The 16,585-nt window shown below is 38.7% G+C and overlaps 1 protein-coding gene across 1 annotated transcript; it reads left to right on the top strand.

Annotated features, from left to right (window-relative positions):
* Window positions 1-482: 482 nt before the first annotated feature.
* On the top strand, window positions 483-15,460 carry LOC131160186 (cytochrome c6, chloroplastic). The gene is made up of 6 exons (XM_058115586.1): window positions 483-739; window positions 822-951; window positions 14,298-14,395; window positions 14,502-14,533; window positions 14,707-14,770; window positions 14,837-15,460. Exons 1-6 carry the CDS (start codon window positions 680-682, stop codon window positions 14,975-14,977), a joined length of 525 nt encoding a protein of 174 aa, XP_057971569.1. The 5' UTR covers window positions 483-679; the 3' UTR covers window positions 14,978-15,460.
* The last annotated feature ends 1,125 nt before the right edge of the window (window positions 15,461-16,585 follow it).

The raw sequence follows: 16,585 nt of genomic DNA, 5'->3' as shown, positions 1-16,585 counted from the left end.
TGCTCTATTTAATCCAATTCTAATTTGAAATATTGAATAGCCAATCAGATTTGATAACATATCTTTTGCCTTTTAAAAAGTAAAGTGTTTTTTTTTTTCATTTTTTTTTTTGTTAAAACTTTAACTAGCCTTTTGACCCTAGCACCAAACTTTACCCGAGTTAAAGAAACTCAAATTAAAAAAATTGAAAATTTTATGTTGACAGTAAGAAGGAAAAATGGTATTTATTCAAATAAAAAAAATTAAGCTACTTTAACTCGAATAATTATTTTAAGAATAAGATGTAATACAATGAAAGGGATACTAATTATTTCTTTGCACAAATGTCTCATGATAAAATTTAGAAATAAGTTTCTTTGTTATGAATTTATATAAGTTTTTCATATTATTATTTACGGAAATAAATTTTTTTTTTCAAATTATTAATTTTTTATTATAATTATTGTACTTTTTTAAGGATGGAAACGTAGCCCGAAGCCTTCGTATTCTGATCCTACTATTCCTTGGAGGAGCCAAAATTAACATGGAAGTAAGAAAGGCCCACCAGGCACCAAGCTCACTCCGCTTGCCAAAAGGGACTCGCGCTATGGTTTTGCCTTCATAGTTGGGAGCCCGTGCCGTGGTGTCGGACTATCGGATTGCCAGGGTGGGTCGCGCCTAAAACAGAAAGGGAGAGAATATGCAGCTTTCATCTCTAACCTTTGCTCACCCCCACAGGCCCTATACCCTTCCCACAAAGGTATCTCTTTTGTTTCTCTCTCTCTCTCTCTCTCTCTCTCTCTGGGTAAGCATGCTGAAATTTGAGCATTGTTGTTATGAAGGGAAGGGTGAAATTAGAAGGGCAGAAGGCGGTGCCGCAAAGGCAAAACCTTGAAGCGAAGTTTCTGAAGAGCTTGGGTCCTACAGTAGTTGCTGCCCTGTTAGCCTTATCTCCTATCTGCAATACCCCAGGTGAGTAGGTACCCACTTTTTTCTTACCACTCTAAGTGATCTTTTCCAATTCCCCAATTCCATTCCATATTATTTCCATTCTCAAACTTACTGTGTTATTCTGTTTCACTCTGCTCATATCCAACACCATGGGGTTAAAAATGCCATGCTTTTCACTCTGATATTTCATTAAAGAGAAAAAATGCTTCCAATACTTGGAGATCAAATCCCCAGATATTACATACAAGCTGTATTGTATTTATATACAGCCTCCTTTTTGGAACTTTATAAACATTCAACTTCAATTCAGCCTCCTTTTTGGTACTTTTTTGAAAACTTGGCTGGCATTTATTTACCTTTCTCTCTCCCTCTCTCTCTTTTTTGGCTTTCTTTTTAGTCATGCTGGCTTTTATAAACTTGTTCCATTGGGATTGGACTTGTGTAGATAGGGCTTGGAAGCATAAATTTTGAAGCATAGCTTTGAATTTTTGTCTATTTAAAAGAAACTCAGTATAATTTTTTTACTACTTTTTTTTTTTACCTAAATTTACACAAATCCAAATTTAAGGTTTAAATTTTAGACTTCCTAGTGCACAGCAAACAAATTAATATATTGTATTTTGTCTAAATTTTTACAAATTAAAAATTTAAAGTCTGTATTTCGAACTTGAAAGCACAAGGTTAGTGGGCAAGAATGAAAAATTATGAGATTGGCAAAGGCGTTTTGAATGGAATTTCTTTTGTTACATTCTGTCCCTAAACATAAGTTCAGACCCTGCATTCTATTGAAAGACGGATTGCTTGGTGTTCGGGATGGAATGAGACCTTCCATTAACAAAGTTTGTGTGGCATGAACACTCAAGAAACTAGGCTCGTTTATCTGTCAGGGTATCCGAAGTTAATTGAATTTAGGGTACTAAAATAGATTTTTTAAAATTGAGTATACAGTAAATATAGCAAACAATGAGTTAAAAAATATTATTCTTGGAGTTATCATGTTACTACTAATTTTCAACCTTCATAAACAATACACAATTTGTTTCAATTTTAAAATATTAAGAAAATAGTTGCTAATTTTAATTTATTTTCTTTTATTATTTTCTTTTTTGTTTCCAAAAGGCTAGAGGACCATCACCTATGCAAGCATTTTTCTCCTCCTTTACATCTTGTCCCAGTCCCGCTATATATTCTTCAACTAATCCCTTGGTCTCATCATTCCATTCTTGTGTTGGGTTTTAGTCCCGTGGGAAGGTTTTTTTAAGCCTTTAGTTTGAGAATATATAAAGAGTTTTCCTTGCCATTTGAAATGATACCTTCCATTTTGTAGCACATAGAATTTGTACTTTAGGGTATTTCTAATTATTATTGGTAATTTGAAATTTGTCAAAATTGTAATTTTTTTGGAAATAGTGGATTGATCGTCGCTGCTCGAGGACGTAGGTAATTCATTACCGAATCTTGTAAATTCTTGTGTTGTTATTTATTGCTGTCTTTGATTATTAGACCTTGCATTGCTTTAGTTTGGTTAAATATTCAATAGCAATAGTTGTAGTATTGGTGTTTGACACACGTGGGGTACCCGGCACAACATCTTGCTCCATTGAGAAAAAAAGAAATTCTTGCCAAATCAACCATCGAGGTTTTTGATGCATGAGAAGCCCCTTTAAAAAGTGAGTCATGCTTATGTTGAAAATGTTTTGGTTTTACACTTCTATTTGATAAATGTTTAGGAAAATAGATCCTAAAAATAAAATGGAGCTGAAGAGGGTCCCCAATTAGTTTTATTTTGTAATAAAAACACAAATGCAGAGCACCCTTGTATTTAATTTCTAGATGACATTGTCCATATCTTATTGAATTATTTATTTATTTATTTTTTATATGATGGATGATATTTTCTGGTAAAATGTAAATTCAACTCATTTCATTTTTTCAATAGTATTGCTTAACAATCTTACAATCTCAATGTGTACTGCCTCGAAAACAGCATGCATGAACACATATCTTACTGTTTCTTTCTTCAAAACAAACAGAAACTTAAAACTAATCTTCAAAACAAACAGAAACTTAAAACTAATTTCAATGGATCAATTACAATTGTGAAGTTTACTACCGAAGCGTGCATGAGCCAAATGCGACCACCATCTTAGATGGACGTATCATGGTTAAATTAATAATATAACTAATCAGGTTAACTATCAGTTTTTGTGCAAATAAATTCTTAAGTATGAACAAGAAAGGAAAAACTTCACCCGATGAAAATCAATTGTCAATGAATATGTCATGCATTGTTTATAATTACTAACTAACAGGTCTGTAACCAATAAAAAGAAAGGAAAATTCAGTGAGTTTTGTCAAAAAACGTTTCTAGTAAATTAATGAAAATGCATAGTTTGGTGTCATGAGCTAAACTTGTTCAAGGCATTATGCTTGCCTATGATTGTTTGTCTCATGTGATTGGGATGAGTTTCCATCATGTAAATACAAGTGTAGGGTTATTTTTTATTAGTAGTGTCTTTATATGCTAAATAAGACAGTATGATTTCTCAATCACTTTGATGTTTCCTAATGTCAGGATGATATTTACATAAAAACCTCTTTAGGAGAGGGTGAGTGTTCATCAGTCTTGTAAAACTCACTAGGTATTATCAACGTGTTTAGCCTACTTGCCTCTCTCGCTAAACACACAATGTCAACGGAGGTGTTGTTAATGAATTGCGTTGCTTCAATGTTTACTGCTTGCTTGCCATTGCTTTCATGATTGCCTACTGTTTCTGTTACTATTTGATTGAATGCTAATAAGTGTTTCGTGGATGAATGTTGGTAAATTATAAGCTAGCTAGTTAAGCAAGAGTGCTTTAGCTAGCGCTGCACGGCCCTTTCACAAATGTGTGAAAATAGTCGGCCCGTCACACTTGGTATCAGAGCAAAGGTGAATTGCTACACGAATTCGATTGCCTTCGTCGTGGGATTTGGAAAGCTTTGGTAAGTGACCATGAAACCAAACAATGCTGAGAGAACCATCATGCTGGAAGCACAGGCTGAGGCAATAGCCAACACTGTGGCCATAGAGGTGGCCCAGATGAGGGAACTTGTTGATGAAGTGATGGGATCACAAAAGCATCAAACAAGTTTGATAGGCGACATGCCAGAGGACTTTCGCCACACAGTGGAAACTTTTTGCAGTCTTAGATGGCCGATCTAGATGCAAAGATGAATTTGATGGTTCTTGCTATGGGGAATTCGAACACTCCCTGAGTTAGCAAGACCAAGGTACCAGAACCTAGGACGTATGAGGGTGCCCGTGATGCCAAGGAGTTATAGAACTTCTTGTTTGATGTGGAGCAATACTTTCGCACTGTGAGGATGACCTCAAAACAGGTGAAGGTGGATACTGCAACCATGTACTTGGTTGGTTGACTCACTCGAAAAATGAGCAGCTGGGGCTCTTCTCGGATGTTCTGGTGCTGGCAGCAGCAAGGGGATAACCTCGGGTAGATGAAACAACGGTTGGAAGAACAGAGGAGCTCCGGTGCTATGTTCTTAGCAGCAGACTGCTGTTGGTTTGGCCTGCAGAAGAGGCTCGGTGCTGCTGGTCTCTGCTGTCCTCTGCTGTGCAGCAGATTGCTGCTGGGCTTTGGTGGTCGTGCTATGGAGTCGGCTAGCCGTGGGAGAGCTTCAGCAGGCTGGGCAGCAGAGGGTCTGATGGAGGACTGGAACAAAGGGCAAGGAAGAGGATAGGGAAAGGCAGAGCTAAGGAAGAACAGGGGAAGAAGGAAAGGGAAACAGAGAAGGTGCAAAGCAGAATTGAAAAAAACAAAAAAACAAACTAAAGAAGAAGAAGAAGAAGAACAAGAAGAAAAGAATGGGGAGCCAAGGGAAAGAGAGGGGGCCTCCGGGGGCTGGTCTGAGGAAAGGAGAAGAAGAATAAAATATAAAGGGGAGGGGGATGCGCTGCCCTAGGATCTGTGAAGCCACGGCCCGAATTGTCCAACCCTACCCGAATTGTTATATTTTTTCATTTTTTTCATTCTCTGTTCATCGTAAATTTGACTCTTCTAGAGCTCGTTTCTCACAAAACTCAAAACACAAAAGTTGTAGATAATCCTTTCCTCTTTCTCCACAAATTTGAATCGTCTCGATCGGAGCTCAGACGAAAAAGTTATGCACGAAATACGAACAGGTGTTGGTTTTAGTTTCCGGGAATTTTCCTGCGACAAAAAATTACCAAAACTTTATAAATAGTGCAATAAAGTTCAAGAATGATAATTTTGGCACTTTATTAAAATATTGGACAATTTTAGATATTTAATTAAATATATAAACCGTAAAACCCGGGTTAAGATGCCTAATTACGCAGTTTTTATAAATAGTGCAATAAAGTTCAAGAATGATAATTTTGGCACTTTATTAAAATATTGGACAATTTTAGATATTTAATTAAATATATAAACCGTAAAACCCGGGTTAAGATGCCTAATTACGCAGTTTTGACACGTAATCACACCCCCCAACTAACGTTTTGCTAGTCTCTAGCAAATGACGTGAATGAATTTCAAGGCGGTGTTTACAACTACATACTCTGGTGATCATGAAATCAATGCACATGCGATATAACTATACCACTTCACATATAAGAACATAACTGAATTTCACACAAGCTCGTTCATATTCAATGCACACGACTCCAAAACACGTCACCCATGCAAGTTTCATCGTTTATATGTCATTTAAGAGCATTATACTCCCATGAAGTTAATTAGTGGCACATTCAGAGTTAATGCAAGCATATAAGTTCGAGTATAAACATGTAAACTCTCGAGGTGTGTGTGATGTGTGTGACTTAGTACACCTAAGACGCCAGTGGACACCTACAGAACGGTCGCTTTGACTCGGCCTAACTGGTATACCCTCAAAAACACTCAAAAGGAATGGGTTCACTCATCATATGTAAGGAAGAATGTCGCGATCAAACATCCCACATATTAAAAAGGAACAAACGCTAAGTATATGGAGTGAACTAGTCTGGAAAGGATCTAGCCTATCTATGAGGTGTCGAGTCATTCACTCTAGCATCTTCTCACCTACTCGCCATATCCAACTGAGACCACCCTAGATCAACTTACTCACAAACTTGTCGTGAATACATGTGAGGCATTAATCGGTTGAAGAATCTTCATACATGGAAAATATGTGTCGTGTCCTTGTGATATGTATTTGGACCGGCATTGACTTTTCATTTCATGCGCATGTGTATTGCTTATTCTTTATTTTGCTCATTCTTCATTTTCTGACTTTTCTTGATCAATTAGGACAATTCATAACACTTCTTTTGTAATCTTCATACCATCAATGGGAATTGAGCTCGAATCGGAGTTCATGAATTAAGTCTATCTCTAGGGGTGGCTCAGCCTCCAAATTTTGAGTAGGCTACAAGACCTAGGTTTCTATCTCCCCACTAGATGTCACCTCTAGGTTAGCAAATCAAAAAACAAAGACTAGTGTACAAAGGAATCATCCAGAAAAAGAGAATTGAGTTCTATGAACTCTGATTTGATATTAACGCTCAAAAGGACGATAAATAGCTCAAGGATATCTCACAAGGTGTCATAGTCGCCACGGGTGCTCTCTCAGTGCTCACAGGAAACCCTAAGTGCAATGAATCACGTGAATGTGTTTATTCAGCCTCGTGAGATGACGTGTAAATACAGGAAATTATATAGTCAAACTAACACGAATGTACTACCAATCGATTCTTCATGGAGTCATAACGTCATATAAAGAGAAACTATGCATGATTGACTCAAGTGTGTCATTCTTAAGTTATACGCAAGTATGTGAAAGGTATACACAGTGTTAAGCATGACATAGTGCAATGTAATTCCTCAGTGCTCCTCCTTTCTTTCTCTCTCTTTTTGATTTTTTGATTTTTTTTTTGATGATTTTTTTTTTAAAAATTAAAAACTCGGTACGTATACGTGTACAGTGTTACATGCGAATGCTCACTCCCCCAACTAAAGTGGAATATTGTCCTCAATGTGAAAGCGCAGGGGAAATAAAATTGTGCACGGTAAACAACTAATAGAAAAGTACTACTGACTAATGTAACAAGAAAGAAAAGGGAAAAACACAACTAAAACAAATAAACGAAAAAAAAATAAAAAAATAAATAAAAATAAAACAGTAGCATAGAAAGGTCAGAGGACTCCCCTATGTCGACATCGAATGGGGTCATGAAAGGCTTTAGGCGCTGTCCTAGGATCCGTGAAGCCACGACCCGAATTGTTATATTTTTTCATTCTCTGTTCATCGTAAATCTGACTCTTCTGGAGCCCATTTCTCACAAAACTCAAAACACAAAAGTTGTAGATAGTCCTTTCTTCTTTCTCCAGAAATTTGAATCGTCTCGATCGGAGCTCGGATGGAAAAGTTATGCATGAAATACGAACAGGTGTCGGTTTTGGTTCCCGGGAATTTTCCTGCGACAAAAAATTACCAAAACTTTATAAATAGTGCAATAAAGTTCAAGAATGATAATTTTGGCACTTTATTAAAATATTGGACAATTTTAGACATTTAATTAAATATATAAACCGTAAAGCCCGGGTTAAGATGCCCAATTACGCAGTTTTGACGCGTAATCATTGGTGATGCCACATGTAATATTGTGCACGTACACATACCGAGTTTTTAATTTAAAAAAAAAAATCATAAAAAAAAAATCAAAAAATCAAAAAGAGAGAGAAAGAAAGGAGGAGTACTGAGGAATTACATTGCACTATGCCATGCTTAACACTGTGTATACTTTTCACATACTTGCGTATAACTTAAGAATGACACACTTGAGTCAATCATGCGTAGTTTCTCTTTATATGACGTTATGACTCCATAAAGAATCGATTGGTAGTACATTCGTGTTAGTTTGACTATATAATTTCCTGTATTTACACGGCATCTCATGAGGCTGAATAAACACATTCACGTGATTCATTGCACTTAGGGTTTCCTGTGAGCACTGAGAGAGCACCCGTGGCGACTATGACACCTTGTGAGATATCCTTGAGCTATTTATCGTCCTTTTGAGCGTTAATATCAAATCAGAGTTCATAGAACTCAATTCTCTTTTTCTGGATGATTCCTTTGTACACTAGTCTTTGTTTTTTGATTTGCTAACCTAGAGGTGACATCTAGTGGGGAGATAGAAACCTAGGTCTTGTAGCCTACTCAAAATTTGAAGGCTGAGCCACCCCTAGAGATAGACTTAATTCATGAACTCCGATTCGAGCTCAATTCCCATTGATGGTATGAAGATTACAAAAGAAGTGTTATGAATTGTCCTAATTGATCAAGAAAAGTCAGAAAATGAAGAATGAGCAAAATAAAGAATAAGCAATACACATGCGCATGAAATGAAAAGTCAATGCCGGTCCAAATACATATCACAAGGACACGATACATATTTTCCATGTATGAAGATTCTTCAACCGATTAATGCCTCACATGTATTCACGACAAGTTTGTGAGTAAGTTGATCTAGGGTGGTCTCAGTTGGATATGGCGAGTAGGTGAGAAGATGCTAGGGTGAAGGACCCGACACCTCATAGATAGGCTAGATCCTTTCCAGACTAGTTCACTTCATATACTTAGCGTTTGTTCCTTTTTAATATGTGGGATGTTTGATCGCGACATTCTTCCTTACATATGATGAGTGAACCCATTCCTTTTGAGTATTTTTGAGGGTATACCAGTTAGGCCGAGTCAAAGCGACCGTTCTGTAGGTGTCCACTGGCGTCCTAGGTGTATTGAGTCACACACATCACACACACCTCGAGAGTTTACCTGTTTATACTGGAACTTATATGCTTGCATTAACTCTGAATGTGCCACTAATTAACTTTATGTGAGTATAATGCTCTTAAATGACATATAAACGATGAGACTTGCATGGGTGACGTGTTTTGGAGTCGTGTGCATTGAATATGAACGAGCTTGTGTGAAATTCAGTTATGTTCTTGTATGTGAAGTGGTATAGTTATATCGCATGTGCATTGATTTCATGATCACCGGAGTATGTAGTTGTAAACACCGTCTTAAAATTAATTCACGTTATTTGCTAGAGACTAGCAAAACGTTAGTTGGGGGGTGTGATTACGCGTCAAAACTGCGTAATTGGGCATTTTAACCCGGGCTTTACGGTTTATATATTTAATTAAATGTCTAAAATTGTCCAATATTTTAATAAAGTGCCAAAATTATCATTCTTGAACTTTAATGCACTATTTATAAAGTTTTGGTAATTTTTTGTCGCAAGAAAATTTCCGGGAACCAAAACCGACACCTGTTCGTATTTCGTGCATAACTTTTCCGTCCGAGCTCCGATCAAGACGATTCAAATTTTTGGAGAAAGAGGAGAGGATTATCTACAACTTTGGTGTTTTGAGTTTTGTGAGAAACGGGCTCCAGAAGAGTTAGATTTACGATGAACAGAGAATGAAAAAATATAACAATTCGGGTCGTGGCTTCACAGATCCTAGGGCAGCGCATCCCCCTCCCCTTTATATTTTATTCTTCTTCTCCTTTCCTCAGACCAGCCCCCAGAGGCCCCCTCTCTTTCCCTTGGCTCCCCATTCTTTTCTTCTTCTTCTTCTTCTTCTTCTTCTTTAGTTTGTTTTTTTGTTTTTTTCAATTCTGCTCTGCTCCTTCTCTGTTTCCCTTTCCTTCTCCCCCTGTTCTTCCTTAGCTCTGCCTTTACCTATCCTCTTCCTTGCCCTTTGTTCCAGTCCTCCATCAGACCCTCTGTTGCCCAGCTTGCTGAAGCTCTCCCACGGCTAGCCGACTCCATAGCAGGGCCACCAAAGCCCAGCAGCAATCTGCGGCACAGCAGAGGACAGCAGAGACCAGCAGCACCGAGCCTCTTCTGCAAGCCAAACCAGCAGCAGTCTGCTGCTAAGAACACAGCACCGGAGCTCCTCTGTTCTTCCAACCGCTGTTTCATCTACCCGAGGCTATCCCTTTGCTGTTGCCAGCACCAGAACATCCGAGAAGAGCCCCAGCTGCTCATTTTTCGAGTGAGTCAAGTTTTTGGCGTTGGCAGCAGCAAGGGGATAGCCTCGGGTAGATGAAACAGCGGTTGGAAGAACAAAGGAGCTCCGGTGCTGTGTTCTTAGCAGCAGACTACTGCTGGTTTGGCCTGCAGAAGAGGCTCGGTGCTGCTGGTCTCTGCTGTGCAGCAGATTGCTGCTGGGCTTTGGTGGTCCTGCTATGGAGTCGGCTAGCCGTGGGAGAGCTTCAACAGGCTGGGCAGCAGAGGGTTTGATGGAGGATTGGAACAAAGGGCAAGGAAGAGGATAGGGAAAGGCAGAGCTAAGGAAGAACAGGGGGAGAAGGAAAGGGAAACAGAGAAGGAGCAAAGCAGAATTGAAAAAAACAAAAAAACAAACTAAAGAAGAAGAAGAAGAAGAAGAAGAAAAGAATGGGGAGCCAAGGGAAAGAGAGGGGGCCTCCGGGGGCTGGTCTGAGGAAAGGAGAAGAAGAATAAAATATAAAGGGGAGGGGGATGCGCTGCCCTAGGATCCGTGAAGTCACGACTTGAATTGTCCAACCCGACCCGAATTGTTATATTTTTTCATTCTCCGTTCATCGTAAATCTGACTCTTCTGGAGACCGTTTCTCACAAAACTCAAAACACGAAAGTTGTAGATAATCCTTTCCTCTTTCTCCAGAAATTTGAATCGTCTCAATTGGAGCTCAGACGGAAAAGTTATGCACGAAATACGAACTGGTGTCGGTTTTGGTTTCCGGGAATTTTCCTGCGACAAAAAATTACCAAAACTTTATAAATAGTGTAATAAAGTTCAAGAATGATAATTTTGGCACTTTATTAAAATATTGGACAATTTTAGACATTTAATTAAATATATAAACCATAAAGTCCGGGTTAAGATGCCCAATTACGCAGTTTTGATGCGTAATCATTGGTGATGCCAAACTGTGGTGGTGTACTAAGTACAATGAGATTGAAATCGAAGCCTATGTAGTGGATAATTGGGCAGACTTGAAGAGAGAACTCAAGGCCCAATTCTTTCTTGAGAATGTTGAGTATAATGCTAGGAAGAAGTTGAGAGACCTCAAGCATAGTGGGTCAATCAAGGATTATGTGAAACAATTTTTGCTTTGATGTTGGACATCAGTGACATGTTGGACAAGGACAAGTTGTTCTATTTTCTTGAGGGGATGAACCGTGGGCAAGAACTGAACTTCATAGGCAAAGAGTTGAAGACTTGTCTATTGCACAAGCTGCTGCAGAATGCTTGATTGACTAGGCTGCTGATAATACCGCTTCGTCCAAAGGGTTTGGCGGAGAGGGAAACAATGGAAAGTCTTTCAAGAAAGACAAACCCAAGAGTGGGGGAGCCGACTATAAAGCATCGACCTCAAAGGAAGTTTCGTTGTATAAAGGGTTCAACATGCCCAATGAAAAGGGGAAAAGTAAAATTTCGTGCTACTTGTGCGGTGGCCCTCATAGATTTAGTGAGTGCCCACACAAGAGATTGCTCAATGCCTTACAAGCTTGCACTTTAGGACGAGCAGTGGAAAGCGAGGAGGAAGAGGATGATGCCCCGAGGGTGCGTGCAATGCGGTAGGTAAACGCATCGAAAAAGCAGGTGAAAGCACCGAAAGTTAAATGAGCAAAAGGGCTAATGTTTGTGGACTTGAGGATAAATGGGAAGAGTAGTTGCGCTATGGTAGATACTCAGGCTACTCATAATTTTGTTTCACAACCGGAAGCATGGAGACTCAACTTATCCTTAGAGAAGGATACAGGTCTGTAGCTCAGCCTACTCTGGGAGTAGCCAAGCAAGTGACTGTGAAACTTGGATAGTGGGAAGGTCATGCAATTTCACAACCGTGCCATTGGATAACTTTCCAGTCATTCTAGGAATGGAGTTCCTAAGGGGGACGAAGGCAGTGCTGATGCCTTCTGCTGGTTTCCTATGTCTGATGGGAGATCACTCGTGCATGGTGCAAGTCGCTGCAATGAAAGGAGATGTTGGGAAGTCCCTTTCAGTCATATAACTCAATAAGGGATTGAGAAAGGGTGAGCAAACACATCTAGCCATGGTGGTGGTAGATGAACAAGTAGACCAAGAGTTGGTTCCTACGACCATCCAAGCGGTGTTGAATGAGTATAAAGAGGTGATGCTGGATAAGTTGCCTCACAACTTGCCTGCACAATGGGCTGTGGAGCAAGAGATCGAGTTGTCACTAGGAGTGAAACCACCTGCTAAAGGGCCATGTCGGATGGCGCCTACAAAGATAGTAGAGTTGGGGAAATAGCTTGATGAATTGGAAGCGGGATGTGTTTGCCCTTCCAAAGCACCATTGGGAGTATCGGTATTGTTTCAGAGGAAACATGAAGAGCACCTACGGAAGGTGTTCGACAAGCTGAGGGGAAACAATCTATATGAGAAGAAAGAGAAGTGCTCTTTCGCTCAGTGGAGCAACCAATTCCTTGGTCATGTGGTTGAACAAGGTCATATCCGGAGGGGTATAGAGAAGGTAAGGATGATTCAAGAATGGAAGATCCCCACGACAGTGAAGGAGTTTCGTTGCTTTCTTGGTCATACCAACTATTGTAGGAAGTTCGTAGAGGGGTATTCGCGGAGAATGACTCCAATGACAGAACTACTAGAGTAGAGGTATTATTGGCCGCACATGTGGGATGATGTGATTAATTTTACCCGGACTTGCCAACAAGACAAGGGGGCGTGGAGGAAGATTGCACGGCTATGGGAGCCCCTATCAGTATTGTCCAAATCGTGGGAAAGTGTCTCATTGGACTTTGTTACCAACCTGCCCAGAGTGAGAGATGCAGGGTCTATGATTGTGGTTGTAGACAGGTTTTCGAAGTATGGTACGTTCATAGCCGCACCAAAGTATTGTTCCGCAGAGGAGACGACACAATTATTCCTTGTGAATGTTGTGAAATATTGGGGTGTTCCCCAAGTTATTGGTTGTGACCGAGACTTAAGATTCATTGACAACTTCTTGATAGAATTTTTCAAGTTCCTCGGTTCACATCTTGACATCTCTTCGAGTAATCGCCAACAGTTAGACGGACAAACGAAGAGATTCAGAGAGCTACTGGAAGAGTACTTGCGCCATTTCATCAACGACAACCAGAAGAATTGGGTGCAACTACTTGATGTGGTTCCGTTCTATTGCAATGCTCAAAGGAGCTCAATAGCCAATAAGAGCCCTTTTGAACTTGTTACAGGCCAGCAACCGCTGTTACCTCACATAGTGGGCGAGCCGTACAGAGGAAAGAGTCCTAGGGCATACATCTTCATTAGAGAATGGAGACAGAGTGCAGAGTTTGCCTGAGCCTATCTAGAGAAAGTTTCTAAGCGGATGAAGAAGTGGGCAAATCAGGGGAGAAGACTGCTGCACTTCAAATGCATTATATGTTTCACATTAGCTGCCTCAAGCCGTTCAACGCTGACACTGAAGATCTGAGTAGAAGTCAGTCAAACAGAGCAGAGTTGAAGACAGTGCCACCTGATAGACGTGATGTTGAAGATGTCTTTGCAGATAGAAAGTTCATATCCTCAAGGAAGAAGTGGTAGGAGTTCCTAGTGAAGTGGAAAGCCATGGTGGTAAAGAAATCAGTTGGATTTCTGCGAAAGATATGCAACCGTTCATGGACAAAGTTGAAGTATACCTAGCGCCAAAGTCTATAAGGGCATCTATCGCATAAGTGGGGGAGTGTCACGAGCTAAGCTTGTTTAGGGCATTATGCTTGCCTGTGACCGCTTGTCTCGTGTGTTTAGGATGAATTTTCATCATGTAAATATTAGTGTAGGGTTACTAGTAGTGTATTTATATGCCAAATAAGGCAGTATGACTCCTCGGTTACTTTTATGTTTCCTAGTATCAGGTTGATATTTACATAAAAACCTCTTTAGGGGAGGGTGAGTGTTCATCAGTCTTGTAATACTCACTAGCTATTGTCAGCGTGTTTAGCCTACTTGTCTTCCTTGCTAAACACTCAATGTCAACGGAGGTGTTAATGAATTGCGTTGCTTCAATGTTTACTTTTTGTTTGCCACTGCTTTCATGATTGCTTATTGTTCTGCTGCCATTTGATTGAATGCTAATGAAAGTGTTTTGTGGATGAATGTTGGTAAACGATAGGTTGGTTAGTTAAGCAAGAGTGCTTTAGCTAGCCCGTACAAGGTGTGAAAATGGTCGGTCCATGACACTTGGCAATCACATTGGCATTTTCATAAATAATTATTCACATAACTGAAAACTAAGTCCTAGTGACTGGGTACCAAGTTTCTTCTAGTTACTTCTTGCATGTGCAGTGTCTCTTGGACAAACCACAGATGTACGGAGAGGAGCTGCACTGTTTCATCGAGCCTGCATTGGATGTCATGATGGAGGTGGAAACATAATACAACCCGTGAGTCTCTCTCAGTCTCAGCTTATCAAACCAGATAGTCCCTCCCTCTTAACGCATAACCTCTCTAATTCACAGTTTCTTCTTGAATTCTTCCTCTTCTTCCTAGGGTGCAACACTTTTCATCGATGATCTAGAAAGGTGACTAAATACAAACTACTTAGTTGTATGTTGGGAGGAAGAAACATTCTAAATTAATTAATTGTGGTATTTTTCCTCTATCATTAAGTTCATTTCCTGCACTTTGTTGGAACTCATGCAAACAATAGGGCTGATAGCTGCTTTCATTTTTAATTGATTTGTTGCTTTCACAGAAACAGGGTTGCCTCAGAAGAGGAGATATATCGGGTTACATATTACGGCAAGGGAAGAATGCCAGTAGGTTATTCTTTTACTCTAATGTTTGATGCTGGTTGAGTGCAGTATTTGATCTGATTTCCACAGGGATTTGGGGAGAATTGCACGCCACGGGGCCAATGCACATTTGGGCCCCGTCTACAGGAAGGGGAGATCAAGCTTCTAGCCCAGTTTGTAAAGTTGCAGGCAGATAAAGGGTGGCCTAGCAATGAAAGTTATGGGGATTGATTCCTGCAAAAATTGTTGCTTCAATTAGTAACTGTACCAATTTATATGCAAAGAGTTAGAAAAAATTTGTGGCCAATTGTTGACCTGAACAGTGAACCTGCCGAGTTCTCCTATATGACCTACAATCTTGGACAAAAAAATGCACTGGAGGTTACCAGAGGGTGTTGGCTATGGTAGTTTCTTTCTTTTCTTTTCTTTGTGTGTGTGTGGCTAAGCAGTTGAAACTTGAGAGGATTCCCTTGCTAGTGAAAGTACAGTTTCCTTTTTTTCAGCTGCCCCAAACTCCCATAATCCGGTGGGGCACTCTTCAGCTCTCAATCTTCTGCTCTGGCATGGACCTTACCCGGCTGTTCTCCAGTTGGAGAACTTGGACAAGACTTAATGGAAATTTAATTTTCTTTTGTTTGGGAGAGATTTAATTTGAATTTATGTAAATTTAGATTAAATATAGTAAAATTATATTAAATTTTACCCTCATTTAAATTTAAATTTAAAGTATTAAATTCATATTTCAAACGCATATAATTCTTTTATTTACCTCGTTTCTTTTTTAGAGAGAGATTTAAATTTAAAATCATTAAAATTTAGTGCAAAAGACATTTACCTTATCTAAGGTTTGATAAAAAGATTAGTATATTGCGTGAGGTTTTAAAAATTTCATTCACCTCATATTTTAAAAATTTTAGGAACCTTTCTTGAAATTTGGAAAGAAAAGTATAATCCTTCTCTTATACTTTTAAAAAAGACAAGGCAGAAGTTTGTGTCTTTTTGACAAATTTCAAGGGAAGTATGTGATATTTTTGAAACTTTGGGGGAGGATTTTTGAATTTTAAAACTTCAGGGAAAATTAATATCTTTTTGTCAAATTTTAAAGGAAGTTAATGTCTTCTATCCCAAAATTTATTTTAGAATCAATTGGAATGGGGAAAAAAAAATTGTAATCTGTCGTGATAAATTTTTATCTTTTATACGTGTGGGTATATTCATTTTATAACGTCCCATCAACGTAAGGGTACTTGGAAACCCGTATATCTAAGTTAAACTTTAAAAGTTGAGAGTAGGAAAATTAGGCAAAACATCAATTTGTTAGCAAGGAAAATTCATTCATTTCAAGATACTTGAGTGACACACACGTCTTAAAGTTGTCTCAATGAAATCATTTAAAGTTGTCATTTTCTTACTAATTAATTTCCATGTCACTATTTGAATTTAGGTATAAGCAAGTGATAAATAAATGATTTTGGGTGCTCTTTAATACAAGCTACCTAGCAAGGGTAATTTTTTTAATTCGAAATTAAATTGCAAAATAAATTGTCAATTGATACCTACGTATGGATTAACTCACTGATGATGTCACTACTTAAAGATGATTTTTACTCTTTATAGGTATTTTTATGCAACAAAATATATTATTTGCATTGTGATATAATTGATTTTTTTTTTTTCAATCAGAATTAAACTACTTCTACAAGACAATGAAAATTTTTGATAGTCCTTGTGTGCCAATTTTTAAAATACCTAAGTTATCCTTTATTTGTTCTTCATTTTTAATTTTAAATTCCTTCTATATCCTAAAATATTATAAAATATCCAAAATACCTCCATCAA

The sequence above is a fragment of the Malania oleifera genome, chromosome 7 (genome assembly GCF_029873635.1).
Source record: "Malania oleifera isolate guangnan ecotype guangnan chromosome 7, ASM2987363v1, whole genome shotgun sequence".
In the NCBI taxonomy this organism is placed as follows: Eukaryota; Viridiplantae; Streptophyta; class Magnoliopsida; order Santalales; family Ximeniaceae; genus Malania; species Malania oleifera.
The sequence above is the reverse complement of the archived record's forward strand: the minus strand, read 5'-3'. Positions and strand labels throughout refer to the sequence as shown.

What these genes read in the sequence shown, in the direction of transcription:
- LOC131160186 (XM_058115586.1), top strand. Translation starts at nt 680, where the DNA reads ATGCAGCTTTCATCTCTAACCTTTGCTCACCCCCACAGGCCCTATACC. An exon ending in GTGGAAACATAATACAACCC is followed by an intron (nt 14,396 to 14,501) that starts GTGAGTCTCTCT and finishes TCTTCTTCCTAG; the next exon opens with GGTGCAACACTTTTCATCGA. An exon ending in TTCATCGATGATCTAGAAAG is followed by an intron (nt 14,534 to 14,706) that starts GTGACTAAATAC and finishes TTGCTTTCACAG; the next exon opens with AAACAGGGTTGCCTCAGAAG.